At 35.0% G+C, this 22,915-nt stretch overlaps 2 protein-coding genes across 2 annotated transcripts; one reads left to right on the top strand and one right to left on the bottom strand.

Moving 5' to 3' along the window:
- Positions 1-21,620, top strand: LOC120628796. Its single transcript, XM_039897416.1, has 15 exons — positions 1-188; positions 1,627-1,833; positions 2,278-2,443; positions 6,172-6,252; positions 7,742-7,994; positions 8,988-9,183; positions 11,939-12,045; positions 13,226-13,430; positions 15,086-15,283; positions 15,952-16,105; positions 17,674-17,804; positions 18,643-18,816; positions 19,369-19,489; positions 19,979-20,177; positions 21,418-21,620. The coding sequence occupies exons 1-15, from the start codon at positions 1-3 to the stop codon at positions 21,618-21,620; spliced, it is 2,583 nt and encodes an 860-aa protein (XP_039753350.1).
- Positions 10,420-10,830, bottom strand: LOC120628854 (acylphosphatase-1-like). Its single transcript, XM_039897495.1, has one exon. It carries the CDS (start codon positions 10,723-10,725, stop codon positions 10,420-10,422), a length of 306 nt encoding a protein of 101 aa, XP_039753429.1. The 5' UTR covers positions 10,726-10,830.
- Positions 21,621-22,915: the final 1,295 nt, after the last annotated feature.

The following is a 22,915-nucleotide window of genomic DNA, read 5'->3' as shown; positions in this document are numbered from 1 at the left end:
ATGGAGTCCAACTCTCATCATTCACCTTATGTGCACGCTTATCGCCGTCGCCTCCAACGTAAAGTGTCAACACCGAGTAAATTAGAAAAATTGAAGCAAAGTATCAAGACGGTTAGCAAAGAATATTGCGCAGAGTCATCCATATGCGGCCTTAAGCACATAGTTGAAGATACATCATGGTTTGAAAGGTATTATTTGTGAAAGTATACTACTGGATAGCAGGTTCACTTTAACTCGTTTAGACCAATGTTGCTCAGGCTTGTTTTAGAAGCAAGTCCCGATGCTTTCAGACCTGCCTTATTATGATTATTAGTTACATAACGTAGGTACTTAAAACCAGACATTGTTACGTCATGGAACATAAGATGATGATGATTTTAATTTATCCTCCAACTTACACTTGCAATGACTGATTAGTTTTGAATACAAATTTGAACTAGTAAGTAGGAACTAGTTTCTCTTTCTGTTTTACTCATCATTTTATATAACTACTCGTATATACTTTACTCTACATAACTTGATCTGAACCTTCGGAAATGGAAATTATTCTAAATAGTATTGCAATCTTGCATAAAGAGACGTATTAAATTGCTGTTAACCCTAGTTTTTGAAACGGTGATCAATATTCAAATTAGTGAATTGGCCAATTAATTGTAAACAGTTTCGAAATAAGAATTCCGATAGAGGGATTGGTTAACCAAGCCGTAGTTAATATGAGTATTTGGGTTAACTAACGCTGCAGTGTATTTATTGTTTGATGATAACTGCATTTTGATCACAATTTATCGCTCGACAACTGACCCAGGTAGTTTAGTTATATTATAAATGTCAATGTAAGTTTGTTTGTTACGCTCTCACGCAAAACTACTTAATCGATCCCACGAAAATTTGTACATATATTCTTGGAAGTGTTAGAAGTAATATAGGATACTTTTTATCCCCACATTAAGCTTGGTTACTTTGGGAGAGGGGATGAAAGTGTTTGACGATTTAACACCATAACTCGGACAAATTATAACCGATTTAAATAATTATTTTTGTACTATAGAGGTTATAATGTGTTAAACTTTGTGTAGATCTGATGAATGTGATTGTAGATACAGGACAGAAAACCTCAGCGGACAGCAGCAAACCCCTCTTTTAAGGCTTAGCGATACTGAATACTTTAATTTTTTTTAGAACTATAACTAAATTTATTGCCACATCAAAAAACAAAATCAAACGCAGGTGAAGTCGCGGGCAATAGCTAGTAGATATATAATTTTAGTTACCGAACGAACGTCCAAATAGGTATCCTCTGAACCTTGTTAGCTTGGTAGAGTTTCAAAGCGATCGTAAGAACCGCCAATTAACAACTGTTTAGCTACTTGTTTGTTTATTCATCTTGTAGTGTTCTTGATGTTCAATAAAGTAGTTATATTTTCTTTCTTTGTTTAGACTTGATGCCTGTCAGATTTGCACGCTTGCAATTAAAAAGTTGTTTTCGGGTATCGAATCAATATAATGTAAAAATAAAATGAACCTTACGAGTCTCGTGTTGTACTGATTTTTTTATTCTGGCTGTGGAAGTTTTAAGAACTGTTAAGTTTTAATATGGGATAAATAATGTATTAATACTGGTTCCAGAGTGATTTGGATAATAACAATGATTAGTGCATTAATATGTTCCGTGTCCTTGGTATGGATAACCTTCAGCCGGTACTACGAATCTCCTCTGGTGACTACACAAATGCCAGAAGGAGTTTCCGTCAGCAAAATCATCTTTCCCGCAGTGGGCATTTGTACAAACAACAGAATTAGTAAGAGAGCTGTTACAGAGCTGGCTCGAAAATTGTAAGTTCATCTTTCATATTCTATAAAACTTAAACTTTAGGCGAAAGTTTGATTTATATACCAAAATGAAATCGATCTATAAAACTAAGAGAAATAACGTTAACTATAGCTTGAATTCAATGAACACCTTTAAATCTATCAAGTAATTTAATCCTCCGACTACCGATCAATCTAATCCAAAATCATGAGATGGTAAATTGAATAAGAAAAGGAGAGCACATTTTACCATACTTACAAATATAGAATAGTATAGAATAGTACGCCAAGCAGGCGCTTTTTATGATGCCAGGAATTCATAGAAAAATAGTTTTTAAGACTCAGGTACATTAACGGACGAAACATTTTTTAATTTTACTTGTTTAAAGCCTTAGCTTTAACCAAGTTAAATTAACAAAGTCAAACAATATTTCCACACTGGTTCTTATTTATGTTATCCCATAATAGGTTGCAAGAGGAGCGTAATAAGAATTACACAGAAAAGGGAATGCTATCTTTACTCCATGGCCTCGGTTGGTTGTACAATCAGCAGTCAATTGATGATAAGCAAGTGCAGGCGATGAAATTACATCGTGCTCTGGGCGATTATGATGTCAATGAACTTCTGCGAAATGTGCGTATTAACCTATTATGGGAAGGCTAGCATGGGCAGGCCATATTTTCTCCAGGGGGAGATGATAATATAATGGTTTATCTTTTCGACAGTTTTAACCACTCTCCAAGCGTGGTTAAAACTGGGAGCATGAGTATATATATTTCTTGTGTGCGTATATTTCTTGTATGTCACTTAACTCCTAAACGGTTGGACCGATTTGAATGAATTTTTTGGTATGCGTTTGGGTGGCACACTTTTGTTATCTATAATCGAACATGCTAGCCACTAAATTAGTCATTAAATCAACGACGCAGTCCATGTAACCAATAAGTCAGTTAATGCTGTCTTTGTTATTATTACTCAGTTATACAAGCATCGATTAATTTAGGAGCAATAAATTGTTTAAACTTATGAAATACCTTCTAGCTCTCCGCGCTAGGATTATAGTGTCTAGCTATTATTTGGCAATGTGCGAATTGCACGACGTTATTTCTGTTAACGGCAATTATTATTTCACAATAAATACAATGAACTTTATAATCTGGAACTATGATACCCCAAGCTGCTGTTAGTTGTTGCAAGCAAGCAAGCAAGCAAGAAATAAATATACCTTTATCTAAGAATAATATCTTTACCAGTTAACACCAAGATGTGAAGACTTGCTAATGAGATGCGCCTGGAACGAAGTCACTGAAAACTGTAGCCAACTCTTCGACTTCCGACTTACTATGAATGGCTATTGTTGCACTTTTAACTATTTGCGACAGTCTGATACCACTTTTGAAGAGTAAGAATTGTTTATATACCTATATGTTAGTATTTTTTATCCCCTCAGCAAAAAAAAACGACTGGGTGTGTGTGTTTGTGTGTTTCATTGGCATCTTAGCTCTAAAATGGCTGATTTTGATTGCTATTATTTTTGTCCGAAAGGTGAATTAGTCGGGAGTGTTCTCAGCAATAAGGATATCAAATGAAAGGGCTTGTAGAATCAACTTAACTAGTACAATATTATACATTATGATAAATGTCAAATCCAAAATGGCCGCCAATACAAATGGCGAATTACATTTTTTTTCTTAACTCCCTCAATTTGGGTATCGAACGAAAGGGACTAGTATAATAATGTTAAAAATTGAAAGGGAATGATTATTTGTCAGTGGCTTTTTAAAAACTATTGACTTGGAGTTACAACTAATGCTATGTTATTAAGCAATTACTTAATTATATAAAACATTCAGTCATCCATCATCTTCATCCTCAGCCTATAAATGTTCCACTGCTGGGCACTATAGTAGTACACTCTCATAGGTGTATCATAGGCGCTTTCTTAGTTGTTGGTGGACTTTTACGATTTTAATGACATTTTAGTGACAATAACCAGAACCGACTTCTTAACCTGTGTCCAAGATACGGGGCAAACAACGTCAAGTTCCATAACTCCTGGATAGTACTCAGATATTTTTAACATAAAACTCCAAAAACAAACAACTTTTAAAGAAATAAATATTACATTCATTCACATAATTAAGCTACACATAACATTATTAAATTTATACATATTTTAACAAATTACATATTTTATTTCATTACATTTATTTAATAGCTAGTCTTAAATTCTTATTTGTTGTATGTATAGTAAAGCCCAATAACTTATTATCGCAGTTATGCAATACCACAGACAGCAGACGTTGTCAGTAGCCTTTCTTCCTGATCCTAAAGTCAGAGGCCGACCTACTTCTCAGCAATTATATACCCATTGCTATATGTTATAACCTAACGTACAGCTAAATCTTATGTTAGGAACCTAGTTTTAGGTTATGTTAAATAACTAACTATTTGAATAACTTACATTTTAGTAAAAACAATGGATCCCGCAGCCTGGATATGTATAAATACGGTAATAAATCGAATTTTGATTTCGACCAAGGTTTAAAAGTTTTGATGAAGCTTAACGAAAGCGATGACTTTTACTACAACATGCCTGTCCAAGGAGCACTGGTAAGAGATATTAAACGACCAATGACCTTTATTATTACCATCAAAGAAGGACTACATTTCAGATTTACTACTAAGCTGAAATCTAGTCCATAACTGACGCGAATAATCCATATATCCATAATTCAAGAACTAATTCGAAATAATTATTAGTAAATTAAGCGCCGAAATAGCGCCGAAATGGCATCCATCAATTGGAGTCAAAAACAGAGTAACAGCAGTCTGTCCAACGAGAATTATATGAATTTGGTTAATTTTGTAACTTAGCCTTATATAAGTACTAGGCTAAGTCTAGTCTTTGGATTTCCTGACGGACCGCCCTTGATTTCCGGCATGCACCTCCAAATTGTCTGGAGTTATGCGCGACTTACGTTAAAGCAATTAAATATCAGATGCCTTAACGGTGTAGGAAAACATCGTGAGGGGGGAACCTGCATGCCTGAGTGTGAAGTCTATCAACCCGCAATTGCGAGAGGAGACCCGCGCCCTGCAGTGGGCACGGGTCTCCAGTGGCCATGGGTATCAACCCATTACCGGCCTTTATGATTATGATGATGATAATGATAAAACTTCTCTCTCTTCTAAAAAAGATCAACTACTGAGTTTCTTGCCGGCTCTTCTCGGTAGAATCTGCTTTTCGAACCGGTGGTAGAGTCACTACAAATATACATACCTACTTGACGTTTCAAAAGTGCTTATAAAGTAGGCCTACTTGAAATAAATGAATTTGAATTTGAATTTGAATTCTCGGGGGTAATATAGTGGAGTGGAGGTTAATATTATATAATTTTTAATATTTACCTTTTCGTGATTTTTCTTTTCTTGCTTATACTTAACTTTTGTCGTCTTTAAAATAAAGCTTGCAACCGGGGCGATACCATAACCGCTTTTTGAGAAAATATTTTTTTTCATACACAGTGATGGTTCTCTTCATCTTAGTCCACACATCTTCTCTCCATACTGTCCAGTAGGGCTAGCATGCGCACCACGAGATGAGATTTTAGAGAGAGATAAAGAGAGAGAGAGAGAGATAACTATCTCTACCCGTTACTCGTATTTTTATATAGAGATTGACGAGATAATGTGTAGATATAACTCTCTCGTGATGCTCATCATAGCCCTACAGTGATAATAAAAGAGGTCAGTGTTTACGATATGAGTACATAACTATCTATAAAGGCGAAAGTGTTCTTGTTATACGAGTATCGTAATACTTTAAATACAGAGTAAAATTGACCAATTGACCTTTTTTTTGCTCTAGTAACTAGTTTGTCTAAACTTCGATGCAAACACTAGCGGTTCCCCGTGAATTTGTCCGTGTAAAGCTTCGGATAAGTTTCCCGTTTCCATTTCTTCGGTTTCATAATTTACCGCGACTAACCGCATCGCGCTGCCCGCCTGCCACCTGTGCTATTATTTCGTTGTCGTTAAATAGGTGCAAATGTGAATGATTTTTCAAATGTCTTTTTTTTGTGATTTTTAAAATCCGACCATTCGTTATGCGAAAAAAAATAATTAGATAATTGTTGAATAGTAAAAGGATGAGGTTTGAAAAGAGTATCTTCTCAGTTCCTTGCTGGTGTGGAAAGAGCAAAGAAGTTTTAAAATCTTCATAGCTCAGTTGTAGTAGGTAACTACTACAAGACGTCTATGATCTTCCAAAAGAGACAATATAAAGTAATAGTATTTATAATACTATGGTATATACAATATCACAGAAAATGAATTTTGATATTGACTTTTATTTTCAGTTACAATTCTCAGACGCCTACGATTTCCCTGACGCGCCAAGTGGAAGCTTTTCCATGCAAATTATAAGCCCAAATATGCAGGTATAATCTACATAATAAAAATTAATTGTTGTTTGAGGTTGATGCCGCGTGGGCAAAAAGAGGTCAACTCTTCGATATTTCCCATTACCTGTTACGCGGATGCTCAGGGTAACTGACTTTGGGGTGATGGTAATTCCAGAATTATGGGCTCCAAACGAACGCTTGTCTAAGAAGAAGCCCACAGATAACTTATCACCATTTCTCATTGCCTTTTAAAACTAAGTATGTAAAGAGCAACCTAGATAGAGCATACGCAAAGTTACAGCATACTATTTTTTTTTTAATAAGTATAATTAACGGATCCTGTAAAGAGGCATATTTGAAATACAATTTAATTTAAATTATGTCCATAAAAATATAACAAAATTTAAAAAGAAAATGGACTGTAAGAATATTAAAATAAAAAACGAAAATAAACTCGTTGTGTTGTTTACTAGGCTACACAAAATTAAAAAATTCACTAAGAGCAATTATTTATAACAAATTACCAAATGTGAAGTCTCTGAATATTTTTATTTATAAATTACCCGGTTAGTTTGTTTAAAATAAAAATAAAAAAAATTTGAAACGTCAATTATGTATGTTTGTAGTGACTCTACCACCGGTTCGGAAAGCAGATTCTACCGAGAAGAGCCGGCAAGAAACTCAGTAGTTGCTCTTCTTCGAACATCAACGTTTACAATCATTTTTCTATCTTGCGGGAGATGAGAGCGAGGCTGGCTGCTTCCAATCTACCTTGTCATTGAGGAATTCATCAAATGTATAGTAACCTCGCTGTACTAGATGTGTTTTTACACATTTTTTAAATGTATGCATTGGTAGGTCAAGTATTTTCTTAGGAATCATGTTGTAAAAGCGTATACTCAACCCCACAAAGGAGTTCTGCACCTTTCAGAGACGATATGCAAATATCACTAATATATGTCCATTTCTGGTAAGTCGATTGTTAATTTCAGCTTTTTGTTTATAAAGAGCAATATTTAATCTCACAAAGACTATATTTTTATAGATATATTGCGAAGCAAAGTAAGAATACCTATTTGTTTAAATTTTTCACGAAGCGATTCGCGTGATCCAAGTTTATATATTGATCGTTCTGGGCTCTTCTTAGACTAGGGCGTGTTTGGAACCCTCGTAGCTTTAGGTTTAAGTTGGCGAACGAAGTTATCACCACCCCCTTACAATTACGTAAGCATATATGTATGAACGCTTCATAAGTGTCTGTGATAGGCCTACATGAATAAAGAAATTTTGAATTTGAATTTAGGTGCCACCTACCGGGACCAATGAAATAAAATATACACACGATTCCATTCAAATCGGTCCGCCTTTAGAAGAATTAAGTGACAAACACACGTAAAGAAGAATTAAAAATTCAATAAATTGCCCCTGGCCTCCAACTTAGAACCATAGCGCTCGCAAATGCGCCAGGGTCGTTAAACTTGCTTAGCTGAGTAAAGGGTATTATAGAAAAATATAATTTGTGCAGATGACTGCTCTAGTCACAGCCAGCTTTACGGAGGCATCACGTGACATCCAGCACGTACCTGTGAAACTAAGACGTTGTTTATTCTATGACGAGTCATCGTATCTGCCGTTTTATACCTATAGCGACTGCTTGCTGAAGTGCAGAATGCTGTTTCTATTAGCCAAGTGTAAATGTACTCCGTTTAACATGCCCAAGATGGTAAATAAGAGAACTTGCGACATGCGGGATGTTCCGTGCTTAAAAATGTATCATGGTAAGGATAGTTTTCTTAAACTTCGCAGACTTTTTAAAGAAGTAGATTTGCATTTTTTTTTTAATTTGCAATCCGGTAAGTGGATTTTGGTTACAATAATATTGAACACCTGTACCAATGGACTCCGAAAGTAATGGTCTGGTTTGAAACATTTCTTCGCCAAAAGAAAGTTAATAAGTTCAAAAAATAGGAGATCCTTAAGTAAATAACAATAAACTAACTAAATTTAGCATAATTATGCCAATTTTTTTTTCTGCTTGGTGTGAACTGAGAAAACTGGTGATGATACTCACTATTACTCATTATTACTTCAAAAAAGTTCACGAGGTTGCAATAGCAATTTTATTAGATAAGTAGAAACAAAGCGTTACGTTAGTACCACAGTATTAATTCTTATTCAAATAAATAGTTTTATCATCAAGAGTATTTACATAGCTGTCGAATACTTTCCAATCGGACATTTAATGTAGAAATTATCGCGAGTAAAAAAAAATTAAGTATTAAAGAACTTAATTAAATAAGTTATTTTTAAAAACTACACCCGTTTTTTTTACAACAATACACGACTTAAAAATATGCTTTGAAACAAAAACAAAACCGAACGCAGTGGCGGGCAACAGCTAGTACAATATATATACGGTAGGTAGGATTGTATAGTGTAGTACACTATGTGCATTCCTACTTTTAGCTCTATGGCACTGGACGCAAATTCTCGTATGCATACTTATACACTCGTTGAGAACCACCTAAACAATTCATACCAATCGTTTTCTAATAAGATTCCTATCCAATTTAGTTTTATTCCGTTCACTATTTTTAAGAAACACAAATGCACTTTTTGTAAAAAGTTTTATTATTGCACTACCCCGATTAAATCGATCAACTTCGGACTTATTTGATTTCAATTGTAATAAAATAGAAAATTTTTATTGTGGCGAGTAGCAATAATATCAGAGTATGTATTTTAAATTATATCTCACGTTTTGGTTTCAGTTCAATCTTTAACAGTTAGACCTGATGTAGACCCAATACCACCTGAGTTGGAACTGGATATGGTTGGAGGGGGAATACCTTGCCCAATGTGTTACCCAAGCTGCTCAAAGACAGCTTATAATTATGATTTTACCAGTAATAAAATGTATCCAGAATATCTCAACACTGTTAAAACAAACGACAGAGTGCAATGGTTGTAAGTATTTGGTACTATTCAAAGCAATACCAGTCCACTAAAGTGTACTGAGTAGAGAGGAGAGAAACCTTATTCTGAAAGCGGACTACCTCTCATAATGGTCTTATGGAATTAGGTCGATTTCCACCAAGCTGGCCAAGTGTGGATTGGTATAATAATAATAATAATAAATAAATATACTACGACAATACACACATCGCCACCTAGCCCCAAAGTAAGCGTAACTTGTGTTATGGGTACTAAGATAGCTGTTGAATATTTTTATGAATATAATACATAAATACTTATAATATACATATAAACACCCAGACACTGAAAAACATTCATGCTCATCACACAAACATTTTCCAGTTGTGGGAATCGAACCCACGACCTTGGACTCAGAGAGCAGGGTCGCTGCAAACTGCGCCAATCGGCCGTCAGGTATATCTACTGCATACGGTTATGACGCCTCACGATGCTATCCTGCCCCCAATCATAAACGCACATAACAAAAAGGAAGCCAAAATAACTGTTAGGCTATCACTCAGTATTTGCTATCCCGACACAGAAAAGTAAAACTTGAAATCGTTTTTAAAAATAATTATGCGTGGTAGGTATATCGAATAGTACTACGACACCGTGTATCCGAATTACAAAATATTGTATAAGAGTGCATAAGGATATTTAATAAGGAACCTGTAAAAATATTAAATAGAAAGAAGTTTACACAAACTAATTCAAATACAAAGTTACAACACACAACAGGTTGAATGCTCTCAGATCGATTCAAATAAAAGGCAGGTCTTTGACGGCCGATTGGCGCAGTGGGCAGCGACCCTGCTTTCTGAGTCCAAGGCCGTGGGTTCGATTCCCACAACTGGAAAATGATTGTGTGAAGAACATGAATGTTGTTCAGTGTCTGGGTGTACATATGTATATTATAAATATTTATGTATATTATTCATAAAAATATTCATCAGTTATCTTAGTACCCATAACACAAGCTACACTTACTATGGGACTAGGTGGCGGTGTGTGTATTGTCGTAGTATATTTATTTACATTTATTTATTTATTTAATTGTCGATGGCATGGCGATGGCGGCTCAATCCCGCGTCGATGTATCAACATCGACCCTTACGTACATACAAACATAAATACAAAGCAAAACCATAAAGGGTTAAATAATAAAACCAACATTGATACTTCAAAATTTACTTATAAAATATAAAAAAATATTTAAAAAAGACCATGTTAACGTCGAATTTCGAAGGTCCTAAAAGCGCAACTGCTTACAGGTCCCTCGTTTCTAAAAGCTGCTTTTTCGATTTTGCACTTAGGGCTCCCTACATTCTGCAGCCATAACTTCATATCTTCAATCGCATCCTGCTGGCCTTGCAATTGTCCAAAGACAGTGCCTTGAGCTGTATTCATCACCCATCCTTTCAGACCGAGTTCCGTGGCTCTCTTTTGAGTGTGCTTCCGAAAATAAACACCCTGAACCTTTCCAAACACTTCGAAATCAGTCGTTGTAAAACCGGCCTTTTTATTCGTGGCCATTTTGTTACTATTTCTCAACCATTTATCTCCAATAATACGTAATGGCTCACACCTGTATTTTTACAATATACACCATACTTTTTATGGAACGTCAGTTCAATTAGATTGTTTGCGTTGCCAGGCAGTTTGCCATGGGAAACAACCTTCAGTATAAAGTATTTCTTTCTTATAAACAACAAAGAGGATATAAACACGATACTTACATGAAGTTATTAAAAAAGTTTTGCGTCTGACGTAGTTTTTGAGTTCTCATTGGTTGTCTCAGTGCTGCTTCTTTTATTACACAGTATTAAGAACACACAGAAACCGTGTTCACGACTAATATTGAAGCATCTAAAACCACACCACTTTAAGTAGTGTTTCTCGATAAGGCGGTTAGTCACTTAATTCCATATATGTTCTAAACGATTACCATAAAATGGAAAAATATGTGAGATGGCAACTTTACGCGGTTGTGAAATGAGACGTGCGCGGGGCGTTTTAACTGTTTTTGGAGACAATTCGCTGCATGCAATAAGGGCTGGCTGAGGATTCTGAGTGTTCTTAATTTTGTGTTTTATTATTAGTCTTTTCCGCCTTGATTTGTGGAGGTTTTGTGGGTCCGTTTTCACTGCAGTTACTTTCTTTGTACAGCTTATCAACTTTAAACGGCGGGCGCTAAAATGAAACAAATAGGGTAACTATTTGTTTCATTTTAGCGCCCGCATCATTTTTTTCTCTCTCTTTATCTTTTATCTATCTGTCATTATTAATAACTATGAATATCTAATATCTTACATTATATATATCTATCTAAATATACCATCACCACCATCATCATTTCTACCTATTACCGGCCCACTGCAGGGCACTGGTCTCCACTCAGAATGAGATGGGTTTAGGGCGTATTCCACCACGCTGGGAAACTTGCGCTGATTGGTAAACTTCACACGCTTTTGCTAACATTGCGGAGAACTCTAGACTCCAGAGGCATGCAGGTTTCCTTGTGATGTTTTTCGTCACCGTTAAAGCAAGTTATATTTTATTTGCTAAAATTAAAGATGCACATAACTCCAAGAAGTACGAGGTGCCGGTACAACTGAGCTATACTACTTGACTTCTTATACTTGAATATAAGTAAAATCAAAATGCATATTCACCATAAACAGGTTTATTTTATTTCAAAGTTATAGGAATACTCGCAAATGAAATGTTATAAGTTATTTTGTTACAGACAAGGCGCGAATTTCACCGGAACATCCATTGTGCACGTGAAGTATGCGAGAGAAGTTGCCGATTGTTACGGGCAAAACATTATAATGAAATGGTTCGATCTGATCAGTGAGTTTGTTTTTTGTCTTAAATAGTTGTTAGATGAACGCGCACAAGAATTTTCCTACTAAGTAGGAAAATTCTTGTGCGCGATTTCCTTCAAACAAACCTAACTCATTTTGAAAATTGTAGGACTTTCACACAATTTTATAGCTGTAATTTAACCCCTTAAGGTCAGGTTTTCGGAATAAAAGTTACCACAGTGCCGAATCGTGACGGATCAGAATGCATTTGCCACCACCTCCTATTCCCGCGGGTGTCAGACGACACGGTCATAATATGGGAATATAACGGAGAACGGGCATCAGAATCCTCTGTTTTACTACTCATTTACTGCTATCACCAACCCGTCTACCCTCCGGTGGACTATTATAGGCAATGAAGATGCAGACCACGTTCTCAAACTTTCGTAATCCTCTACTTGCCTCTTTAAAGTCGCATCAAAATTTTCTTATTGTCCCGTTCCGAAGATAAGCTCAGACAAATAGATATATGGACAAAAATACATAACAATATTTTTATTTCGTGTGTTTGGGTTCACACGGGGTTTCACAGTTCACACTTGTCACACGGATGGGTTGGGTGGGTACTTATTGATTATTATGAGCTTATATCGTGGTCATTTTGATATCACTTAAATTTTTTTCGTTAGAGCTAAGACAAAATCAATTCGTTTAGGCCAATAGCTATAAAGTTAGTAAGTACAGAGTTAGTGAATAATTGACTTTTGTTATTCCTTGCTTCGGAGGTCCTCCTATTAATAATTCGAAGATCGAGATCGGCCATGATCAATCTCCGGAGAGGTTTTTCAACCATGCGGCAGATATGAGGCACAAGTGTGTGTGCATATACAGGTGTTCTCTCCAAGTATTCTTTCACTCTCATAGTCCGATGGGACGGCCACTGCAACACGACCAGCTTAACGTGCTCTAAGAGGCACAGGAGTGAATCACTGCCATTGTCCAAACATCATTCTGGTACCTACTTTTTCTAAGAATTTCTTGATAGTAAAACCAAATGCTTCTCTTTGGCCCAATCCGGGATCGAACGAATGACCTGCAGTCGACCATGCAACAGCATGCTCTATGCCTTTTTTCCCTCTCTCCTATGAAAGAGTAGGCATGTGTGAGTAAGTACGTAGTAGGACATTAATTGGCTTGGGATGTTGATGATGGTATAATTTTTTCAGGTAATATTGGCTCAACGTGTGGATTTGTAACGGGATTCAGTTTCGTTTCCGTCCTCGAATTCATTTACTTCTACACTGTGAAACTTTTCCGAGAAATCAACAGTCGACGTCAGCAAGAGAAACGCATAGACAGTGAGACATCTGGAAACTTTGATCATATCAGCCGGTATCGACCGATCTACTGGAACGAGCTAGGCGGTTCTACTCAATGGAGACAAGGAACTCCTAACTAATCCTTTGTGTGGTTCTAAGTAACTCTTACTCTGTTATCTTACTGTGGGTATCTAAGTTTGCGAACTCCGTGGATCTGCAAACTGCTATAATCCATTGCACACGCGGAAATGATTGCTTTGCGCAGTATGTGCGCATGTAGAACGATTTCGATCGCAGGTAACGCAGATCTTTTCCATTTGAGCTGTTAAGCTGTTATAGCGATTTAACTATAAAATTATAAAATTGATTTAACGTTCTTGTTGTACCAGGAGAAAATAAATAAATAACACAAACTATTTAATCTCTCATTTTATCACAACTAAACATAACATAAGTACATTTTCTTATACAACTTTATTCCTTAACCCTTAGGGCCTCTGTTACTCTCACTGTTATCCTTTAACTCCCTGTGAATTTCATTTCGAACCCGTCCAGCCTTCCAAAGACTGACGGACAAAAGCAACAAAAACGAATGTACGTATGTGTTAAGATATTGTTTAAATAATCATAGCTAGATTTGGACTAAATCCAGGCCTTCTCTATCATAGGAGGAGAATCCGTATATACTTAATATATATATATATATATATATATAGGCAGCTCTACTTCAAATAATTACTCAAAGGTTATTTTGTAATCATAACCTAAAATATTTATTATCAAGAAATAAATATTTTATAATCATTACCTATGATATGTTCGAATAGATACAATAAACCTATTCGATTTCTCGTACCAAATCTGATAAAATCTACATGAATTAGTAGCGCACAAAAGCGTGCCACCTGCGACGGTTCCACAATTTACTACAAAAATGGTTATCGGCAAAATGGATAGAGGTATAAATTTCGGTATAGCTTGGTGATAGCGCCACTTCATTATTTCGTGTTACAAAAATTAGACCCTTTCGAGTTTCAACTTACCTACCCATAGATTCTATAGATACAATTTAGACATGAAAGTTGATGACTAATGTGTGTACAGTGTAGGTAGAAGGTATAAGGTGACCTTAAAATAACACTAAACTAATTATATAATAATCATTTGGTATCTTACTTCGCTTACTTGAAAGTGAAGAATAAATCTCGTTTTTTTAAAACTGATATAAATCAAATGAAGAATATGGAACGTAGCAATCATTATTTCGAAATATGGTGGCAAGGTATAAAAAGTTTGCCAGAAACTACATCCATACATGGATTTAGATTCATTGGCGATCTCAAAAGACACTGGATAGAAAGGTGAGGATAAAAAATGTGTGAGTCGTCACGCCAGCCCGCCATGCCTGGCAGATGTGAAACGTTGAAACTGTTTTTTTAAGTTGTATGCATAAAATACGATATAGATTACGACAGGAATAAGATGAAGCGTACTGAAAAGATAAAGCATTACAAATTTATTCCAAAAAAAGGCCCGTTTATTACATTTTTATTAAAAACCAAATCAAATAAAAAAAAAAGAATTGATTTGAAATTGCGACAACTCAATTACACATAGTACATATATTCCATTATATAGCGTGTACCAACCTACGGTAAAAAATAGGTACAAGAAAACTTTTAGAGTTGATAATTATTCAGAGATGTTACCAAGCTTTTAGTATTTAAACTAAGATTTCTTGTAAAGTTAATCTCAAAGATTTCAATTTAGGTTATTTTGGCTCTGCTTTGTCATCCTTTCTTGGTATGGGTCGTCACTTTTGATAAAGGCTCAGTACCGAGCCTTCCAAAATAACCCAATATCTTTCGTCGTGGAGACAACATATAAGGATTGGAACACGCAGTTCCCATCAGTCGCCGTTTGTGAAAACGACAACTCATTACGCATAGAAAATATTTCAGACAGGTAAGGAAAATTCAATTTTAGCTATATAAATCAATTGTATGAAGGTTGCAATTACCAGCCCATTCGGGCACGGTTCTCCTCTCACAATTTAGACCGTGTGAGTGTGTGAATGTGTGAGTTTAGGCCGTAGTCCACCACGCAGACCAAGTGCGTATTGGTATCAAGAGTTCATACGCCCTTTAGATCATAATGGACAACTATTAAACATGCAGGTTTCGACACTATGGTTTCCTTTACCTTTAAGCAAATGATATTTAATTCCTCAAATAAAAACGCACGTACCTCCGAAAAGTCCAAAGTGCGTGATCAAATAATAATATTTATTCTTTTTTGTCTATGTGCGGAGTCCGAGCCATAAGTCTTGTTGATTTATAGATAAAATGTAGGTACAAACTAATTTGACGGCCCATTGGCGCAGTTTGCAGCGACCCTGCTTTCTGAGTCAAAGGCCGTGGGTTCGATTCCCACGACTGGAAAATGTTTGTGAGATGAACATGAATGTTTTTCAGTGTCTGGGTGTTCATCTGTATATTATAAGTATTTTATGTCTATTATTCATAAAAATATTCATCAGTCACCCATAACACAAGCTACGCTTACTTTGTGTGTATGGTCGTAGTATATTTATTTATTTAAATATTTAATTTTAAACAGACTGTGATTTTCAGTTTGTGGGGACCGGATCATGATTTTAATATGGAAGAGGTTCTAAAAGAAATATCTTACTTTAAAGGTGTTACATACTATACTTCTGAGTATTGTGGTGCCACTGACCCATTGGAAGAATGTTTTAGTAATAATTTAACATACTATGCCAGTTTGGTAAGTCTTCGCTAGTCGTAATAGCAAAATACACATATTGAGAATGTTGGTTAATCGTTACACAACTTTTTAATGAAGGTTGGTCAAGAAATTTGTGCGTGCTATGTTCGAAATACCTGCGTTGTCTAACATAACTTTTTCTTGTCTGTTTGTAATATGAATATTTTTTTTATCGGCTTTGCACGCTCAGGTTGCCTTTAAAAGATCACTTTTAGTGATAAGGCCTTCTTTGCACCCTAGCACTAAGTACTATTTAAGATGCAATAAAGTTTTTCTATTCTATTCTATGAAACTAATAGGTAAAAAATAGTCAATTAAAAAAATTGTCTATGATTTTAAAAAACTACCTCGTAGACCGGTTTCTATAAGTAAGAAACGATAACAAGCTTCGGAATTTGGTTACCTGAACGATAGCATAATAATGTTTTCCGGTTTCCTGTTTGTTCGGGTTAATCGTCGAAACGTCTGAACCGATTTTACAATCAATATTAAGCTTAATTTGCAGTGCTTCCCGAAAATCAGGAGAACCTGTAAGGTGAATTTATAATTTCTCCAATCTTTTTACTTTACACTAAAAATATCTTTCGCAAGGTACATCGTCAGGAGAATTTGACATTTTACATATTTATGCCTATTATTTTTTTTGTGAATTTTTCTTTTTATATGAGTAGGTACTTGTTTGTTGAATATATAAATGGTTTTTCTATTTTATTCTTATGGTATTGTAAAAAATTAATTTAATTAATTAATTAATTAATTTATTAATTAATTTCTTATGGTATTGTAAAAAATACAAACATAAAGACAAATTAAAGGAAAACTTAAATGAATAAAATGAGTAGAAACGAAACGAAAATAAAGTAAAATAGACACAATTTTTCATCACGCGTGCTGGGGAAATTGTATCCTATACCTATTTAAAACAAAGTATCCAACGTCATTGCGTTCTGAATTTATACTAAAAGATCGATTCCTGGCATATGGTAAAACAGGGGACGAAAGTTTTTGAGGAAACTTTTTTCTTATTAATGTAGTTACAGACCAAACTCGTATTTAGAAAAAGCTTTCTTTTAAAGCACTGTAAAGAGAGGGTTTCATCAAGAACTATCCGAAAAGGGCCAAATAGGAGTTGAAATTTTGAATTAAAGTCTTATGGTTGTAAAGTTACAGACCCAAAAACTTAAAAAATTTTGACCCTGCAATTTAGAAAATAGTTTTTTTTTCTTGAAGTGCGATAAAAAAGGATTTTGTCCAAATGTTAAATCATTATGTGGATATGTTATATTTTGCAATTAGGTCATCAAAATAGCTTTTTATTAAATATTATAGATATGATACGCTATAAAGGAATTCTTCGAAACTTAACTTAAATTCATCCCATTTTCCTTGCTTGTATATTATGCCGGGTTTTAAGCATCTGATTATTGATAGTTTTATTATTTACTCCTACTTCCTATGTTATAGAAGTTATATATGTTGGTAGAAGTACTTGTAGCCTATTAGTTAAGAAGTAGGTGCAAGTCTGACCCACATAGATAAGTGTTATTAGTTGAGAGACCTGATTTTAGCTTCGAAGTCCATGTCGGGAAGTTATGTCTAACTGTTCCTGGAACAACAAGAGTTTTGACTGTTGCGCCTACTTCAGGCCTATGGAAACGGAATTTGGGACGTGTTTTGCTATTAACTCTATACAAGGCAGGTGAGCAAATAGATGTCTTGATATTAATAAAGAACTTCATAGTTATATGAAATTAATATAAATAAAATGAAGGTAATCTGTCGGTAATTTTAAAATAATTGCCCCTTCTTAAACTTATATGATTAGTTGAACAACAGCGCAACATAATCACCCGTTTTAAAATGATTGTTCTTCTTTTTGTGCAGAATGTTGTTTGATGCAATAGAATGGCTTTAAGTATTTTGTCGGGAATTAAACAGACGTCGACGGTAGTACCTACTACATTAGAGACAGGGACATTTTTACCCTTTGGGAGTCTTCTTCTTCTTCTTGCTCTTTTACCATACACTTTTATCAACAAAACATGTTTTCAAGTCGTAAACAAAGAGAGGAGTTTTGTTATGGTTTTGGCATTTTTTGTAAAACCAACTGCCTACCTGACTGATTAACCTTTTAAATTATTCTACCAACAAAAATATACCCAACGAGGGTATATTTTTGTTGGTAGAATAATCTCTCGGTTAAAATTCCATGTGTAAAATTTTTATCCCCTTTTCATCGTAAAGTCGGTCAGTCTACCAGAGCATAAGAACATCCCAGAAACTTTCCCGGTTTTTTGTAAAATATATTTTTATTTTTGAATCTCGATGCTATTTTAGTAAGCTATTTTTATAATTTTATATAAAATTCCTTCCAATAATGGTCACCTAGTTAGTAAATTTGGAATTTGAAATTGCATACCAATGTATGTGGAAAAATACAACTTTTTTTTGTAACGGAATTGTTTGTACAAATTTAGTAATTTTACGTAAATGCAAATTTAATTTTTTAATTTTAAGTGAAAATTTTAAAATTATAGCGAGAAAAATGTACCAAAATACGAAATGACAAGCAACACAACTACTGGAGTAGGAGTGATAAAGTTTTACATGATGATCCCTGCAAAAGTGTACATTTTGAATGAGGAAGAGGTGCCATCCTTAACGTCTCTAGATTCAAATGTCCTGCCGATAACGCTCGATTTAAATCATAGGTTTGTAGAATTGATTGGACCTTTGTTTCTTTTATATACAGAAATATTCTACTAGGAACCAACTCGTCGACTTTAGAGAAAAGAAAATATGCAAGATTATTCTTATTTGAGTAAAGGTTAGCTACGGATATCTCAATACTATGATTCCGGGTAGGGCCATGAAATTCTTAGCTATTGGATTTTTCCAGCCGAGATATGCAGTCCTGTTTGATGTTATAACTGTAATGTGACAGTATTCTTTAAAATATGCCCCACGAAGGGTGACGGGTCTCAGCTCGAAATCCCTCTGGCATATGACCCTCTCAGAAGTGGGATATTAATAGGCCGATGAAGATGAGAGTAAACTTAAAACAAAATCTGACCTACTTTGCTTTTTACAACAATAATTGAATTTTTGTGTTTTTTTAGACGTCTTATAACTGTGAGAAATATTGAAAACGACGCAGACGCCAGAATGATATCTCCAGAAAAGAGAAAATGCCGTTATATCGACGAGAACACATTGCAAGTCTATCCATATTATTCGTACACGGCGTGCACGGTACAATGCAGAAAAGAAGCACAGATGCGTCTGTGCAATTGTTCTAATTTTTTTATGCCTAAAACCCAGGAAGAAGAAAAGTGCAACATCAGTGGGGTCATTTGTATGAATAATCACGCCGATGACATAACTGTAAGCCTCCAAATCTCAGTTTTATTTCGGTATTTGCCTCGGTTATTTGAAGGTCCAGATGCGAAGTTTATATCTATCCGGCAGTCTAGATAAAGATGCTAACGGTTTATACGCATAGGTACATAAGTCAAGTCTTCTCTAAGACCGGCATCAGTCAGTGGAAAATTCTTCTTCTTCTTCTTTTGCTTTTTTATAGAACTTTATTGACATTGACACAAGTTATTTAGTCAATCACGATTGATCTGATTTATATAGCATCGGCCGTGACTTAAGTTATCAAAAATTGTAGACAATTTGACATTTGGCCGGAGAGGCTAACAAAAATTTTTACTCATCGGGGACGTTACTGACGGGTTCGCATGAATCTGTAGTCAGGTACGATTATGGTTAGGTTGAAACCATTCGTACGATTACAATATTCATAAAAATTTAATTCTTATATAAGCCATTTAACAATGCACTAAATGTAAACATTTACTTACACTTTAGGTGCTGAAGGCTAGCTGGTCTCATCACAAGGGGTTGTATTGCGACTGTCTTCCGTCATGCACTGAGGCTGAAATATCAGTAGTGAAAGATATTAAGGAACCCAACGTTTTGAAATATTCTACAGTCCAAATAGAGCTGTCTTCATTGCCCAGTGAGAGGTACAGACGGAACGTAGTACGTGGTGTACTGGATTTAGTTGGTGAGTATGAGGTAGTAAATTCGAGACATATATGCAGAATTAACTTTGTCACGCAGAATTAAGTAGTAAAATTCAAAATGCAAAATTCATTTATTTCAAGTAGGCCCCGTTTATTAACACTTTTGAAACGTCGAGTCAGTTTGACTGTAGTGACTCTACCACCGCGAGCCTGCAAGAAACTCAGCAGATTGCTCTTTTTCAACATCAATTTACAGTTTACAATCTTTTAACTCTTCTATCTTGTGAGAGATGAGAGCGGAGCCTGTTTTCAAGCAGCCTTGAAGAAATTCATCAATCGTATAGTTACCACGATAGCAGGTCCAAAATTACAATGGGAATCATATTATTAAAGCCTATACTTAATCCCACTAATGACTTCTCCACCTTTCGCAAACGATATGCATATGTAACCAACTTATGTCAATGTCGAGTAAGGCGGTTGTTTATATCCACTTTTCGTTTATAAAGAGTAATGTTTTGTCTTACACATACTAATATTGTTATAAATATATTGCGAAGCTACCTATTTCTTTAAATTTTTTACGGACAGAATCTCGTTATTTAAGTTTCTATAATGTCCGTACAGCGCTTTTCTGCAATATGAATATAGTTTCAATATCAGCAGCTTTGCCCCATAAAAAGATCCCGTAAGACATCACCCTATGAAAGTACGCAACGTTAACAAGCCTAGCTGTTTCTACGTCAATAATCTGTCTAATTTTTCTGACGGCGTAGGCAGCCGAGCTTAGTTTACCCGCTAGTGTACCCCACAGAAACTTTCAATCCAAGGTCATGTCCAGAAAAACTGTAACAGTAGATACTTAAGCTGAGTATTATTTTAGGTTTAGTTCAATAACGTATGTTCTGATCATTTTTACATTCGTACTTTGCCTTTCCGACTGATAGCTAGTTTAAGAAGTCGCGTTTCATTTAAGTTTTCACATTTAAGGTTTCATCACACAGTCTCATATTTTTTACACTCGTCGTAAGTTACGGCTCCATTACTCTACGCCTAGTACTTAATTTACGAGAAACTTAAAAGCATTGTTTGCCATATTTCACATTCAGCTCTACTTAATTCCCCGGCCCAAGGATTTGATAAACGTAATTTTACGCAGATTGAATAGGTAAAATAATTACAGTTTTTCCAGGACCGAGTATTCAGTAAGGATGTATTAATTTCAATAATTTATAGTTTTTTCGGTATTTAATGCATTTAATTATAAGGCTACTTTTTCAGTGTCAACAGGTGGAACGGGTGGGCTGTTTTTGGGTGCCAGCTTATTGAGTTTCGTAGAATTGCTGTACATTCTACTGATAAGACCATTCTGCGATGTCTACAAACAACGGCATGATGATCCCTGGCATAGAAAGTATGGAACCAGACAAATTAAGGACAACAAATTTGCACTGAACAGAAATTTTGCTTTTAGGAAGACTTAAAAATAAGTTTATATAATTTTATTTTGTAGTAGGTACTTTATAAGCTGTATTACTAGGTTTTATACTATTATGATGCCATATTTTATCCAATCCTTTTTTCACTACGGCTAAGCTAAAACTAAGTGCGTGCAAAAGATAATTTAACTTATCACACGTTAACAAGACAGTCTTAAGCTTTACAAAATGAAATGAGTTTCTTCAAATATCTCTTTTTAATTATTTCTTTAAAAAAATCTTGGCTAAAACGAAATCATAAATTTGGTCTTACCTCTATTTTATCAAGACAGTAAATATCGACAATCTCGGATATTGGATAGAAGCAGGCGTTACTTTGCGGAAATCCATGATAGGTGTGGTGTAATTTATAATTTCTTCAATCCTTATACCCCACACCAAACAGATCTTCGGCAATATACCCTCTACGCACGTTTCGCTCCGAAACCGGAGCATCATCAGGAGATGTTGACTTTACAATGAATACTGACTGATGATGTTGACTTAACAATTATTCATTGTAAAGTCAACATCTCCTGATGATGCTCCGGTTTCGGAGCGAAACGTGCGTAGAGGGTATATTGCCGAAGATCTGTTTGGTGTGGGGTATAAGGATTGAAGAAATTATAAATTACACCACACAGATTCTCCTGCTTTTCGCGGAGTATAGCAAATTAAGCTTAATTTTGATAATATATCGACAATCTCTTCAAACACTTACATATTTTTTATATGTTTATCATCATTATAGTTACCATCATTATCTTGATAAAAGATCCAAATTTATCTATCTTTGGTGAGTATTTCCCCAATGCTAACAGTATCACTGAAATGTTATATTTTACATGTAATGTACGCATCAAAAGTGCCATAGATGTGCCTATTTGAATAAAGGAATATTTGACTATGACTTTTGACTTTGAAAAGTTTTATAGTAAGTTCATCGTTTACCTACCCAAAACTGTAGTATTAGACATGAACTTGCTACACGTCCCCACAATTTAAACATTTCACAGGAGTGTATTTAAACGGTTCTTTAGACATAAAACCTGTCGCTTTTACAAAGTTACGACCCTGGACATCTTGAAACTCTTGATAATAATAATTCAAAAATTTCGTCATATTACTTTTGCGAAAATTTGGATCTAAGTTATAATAAAGAACTGTTACGTCTCTTCATTTTTATCTACATATAAGTACTAATAAACGACCCAGGATAGAATCGAACTAATGTTTGTAAAACAAGTGAGAGTAAGACATGTTGTTCGACAATCTTTTCGTGTTCTATATTGTTTCATTAT

This window comes from Pararge aegeria, chromosome 13 (assembly GCF_905163445.1).
Source record: "Pararge aegeria chromosome 13, ilParAegt1.1, whole genome shotgun sequence".
NCBI classification, from domain to species: Eukaryota; Metazoa; Arthropoda; class Insecta; order Lepidoptera; family Nymphalidae; genus Pararge; species Pararge aegeria.
Note: the sequence above shows the minus strand (reverse complement) of the source record. Positions and strands in the feature narration are given on the sequence as shown.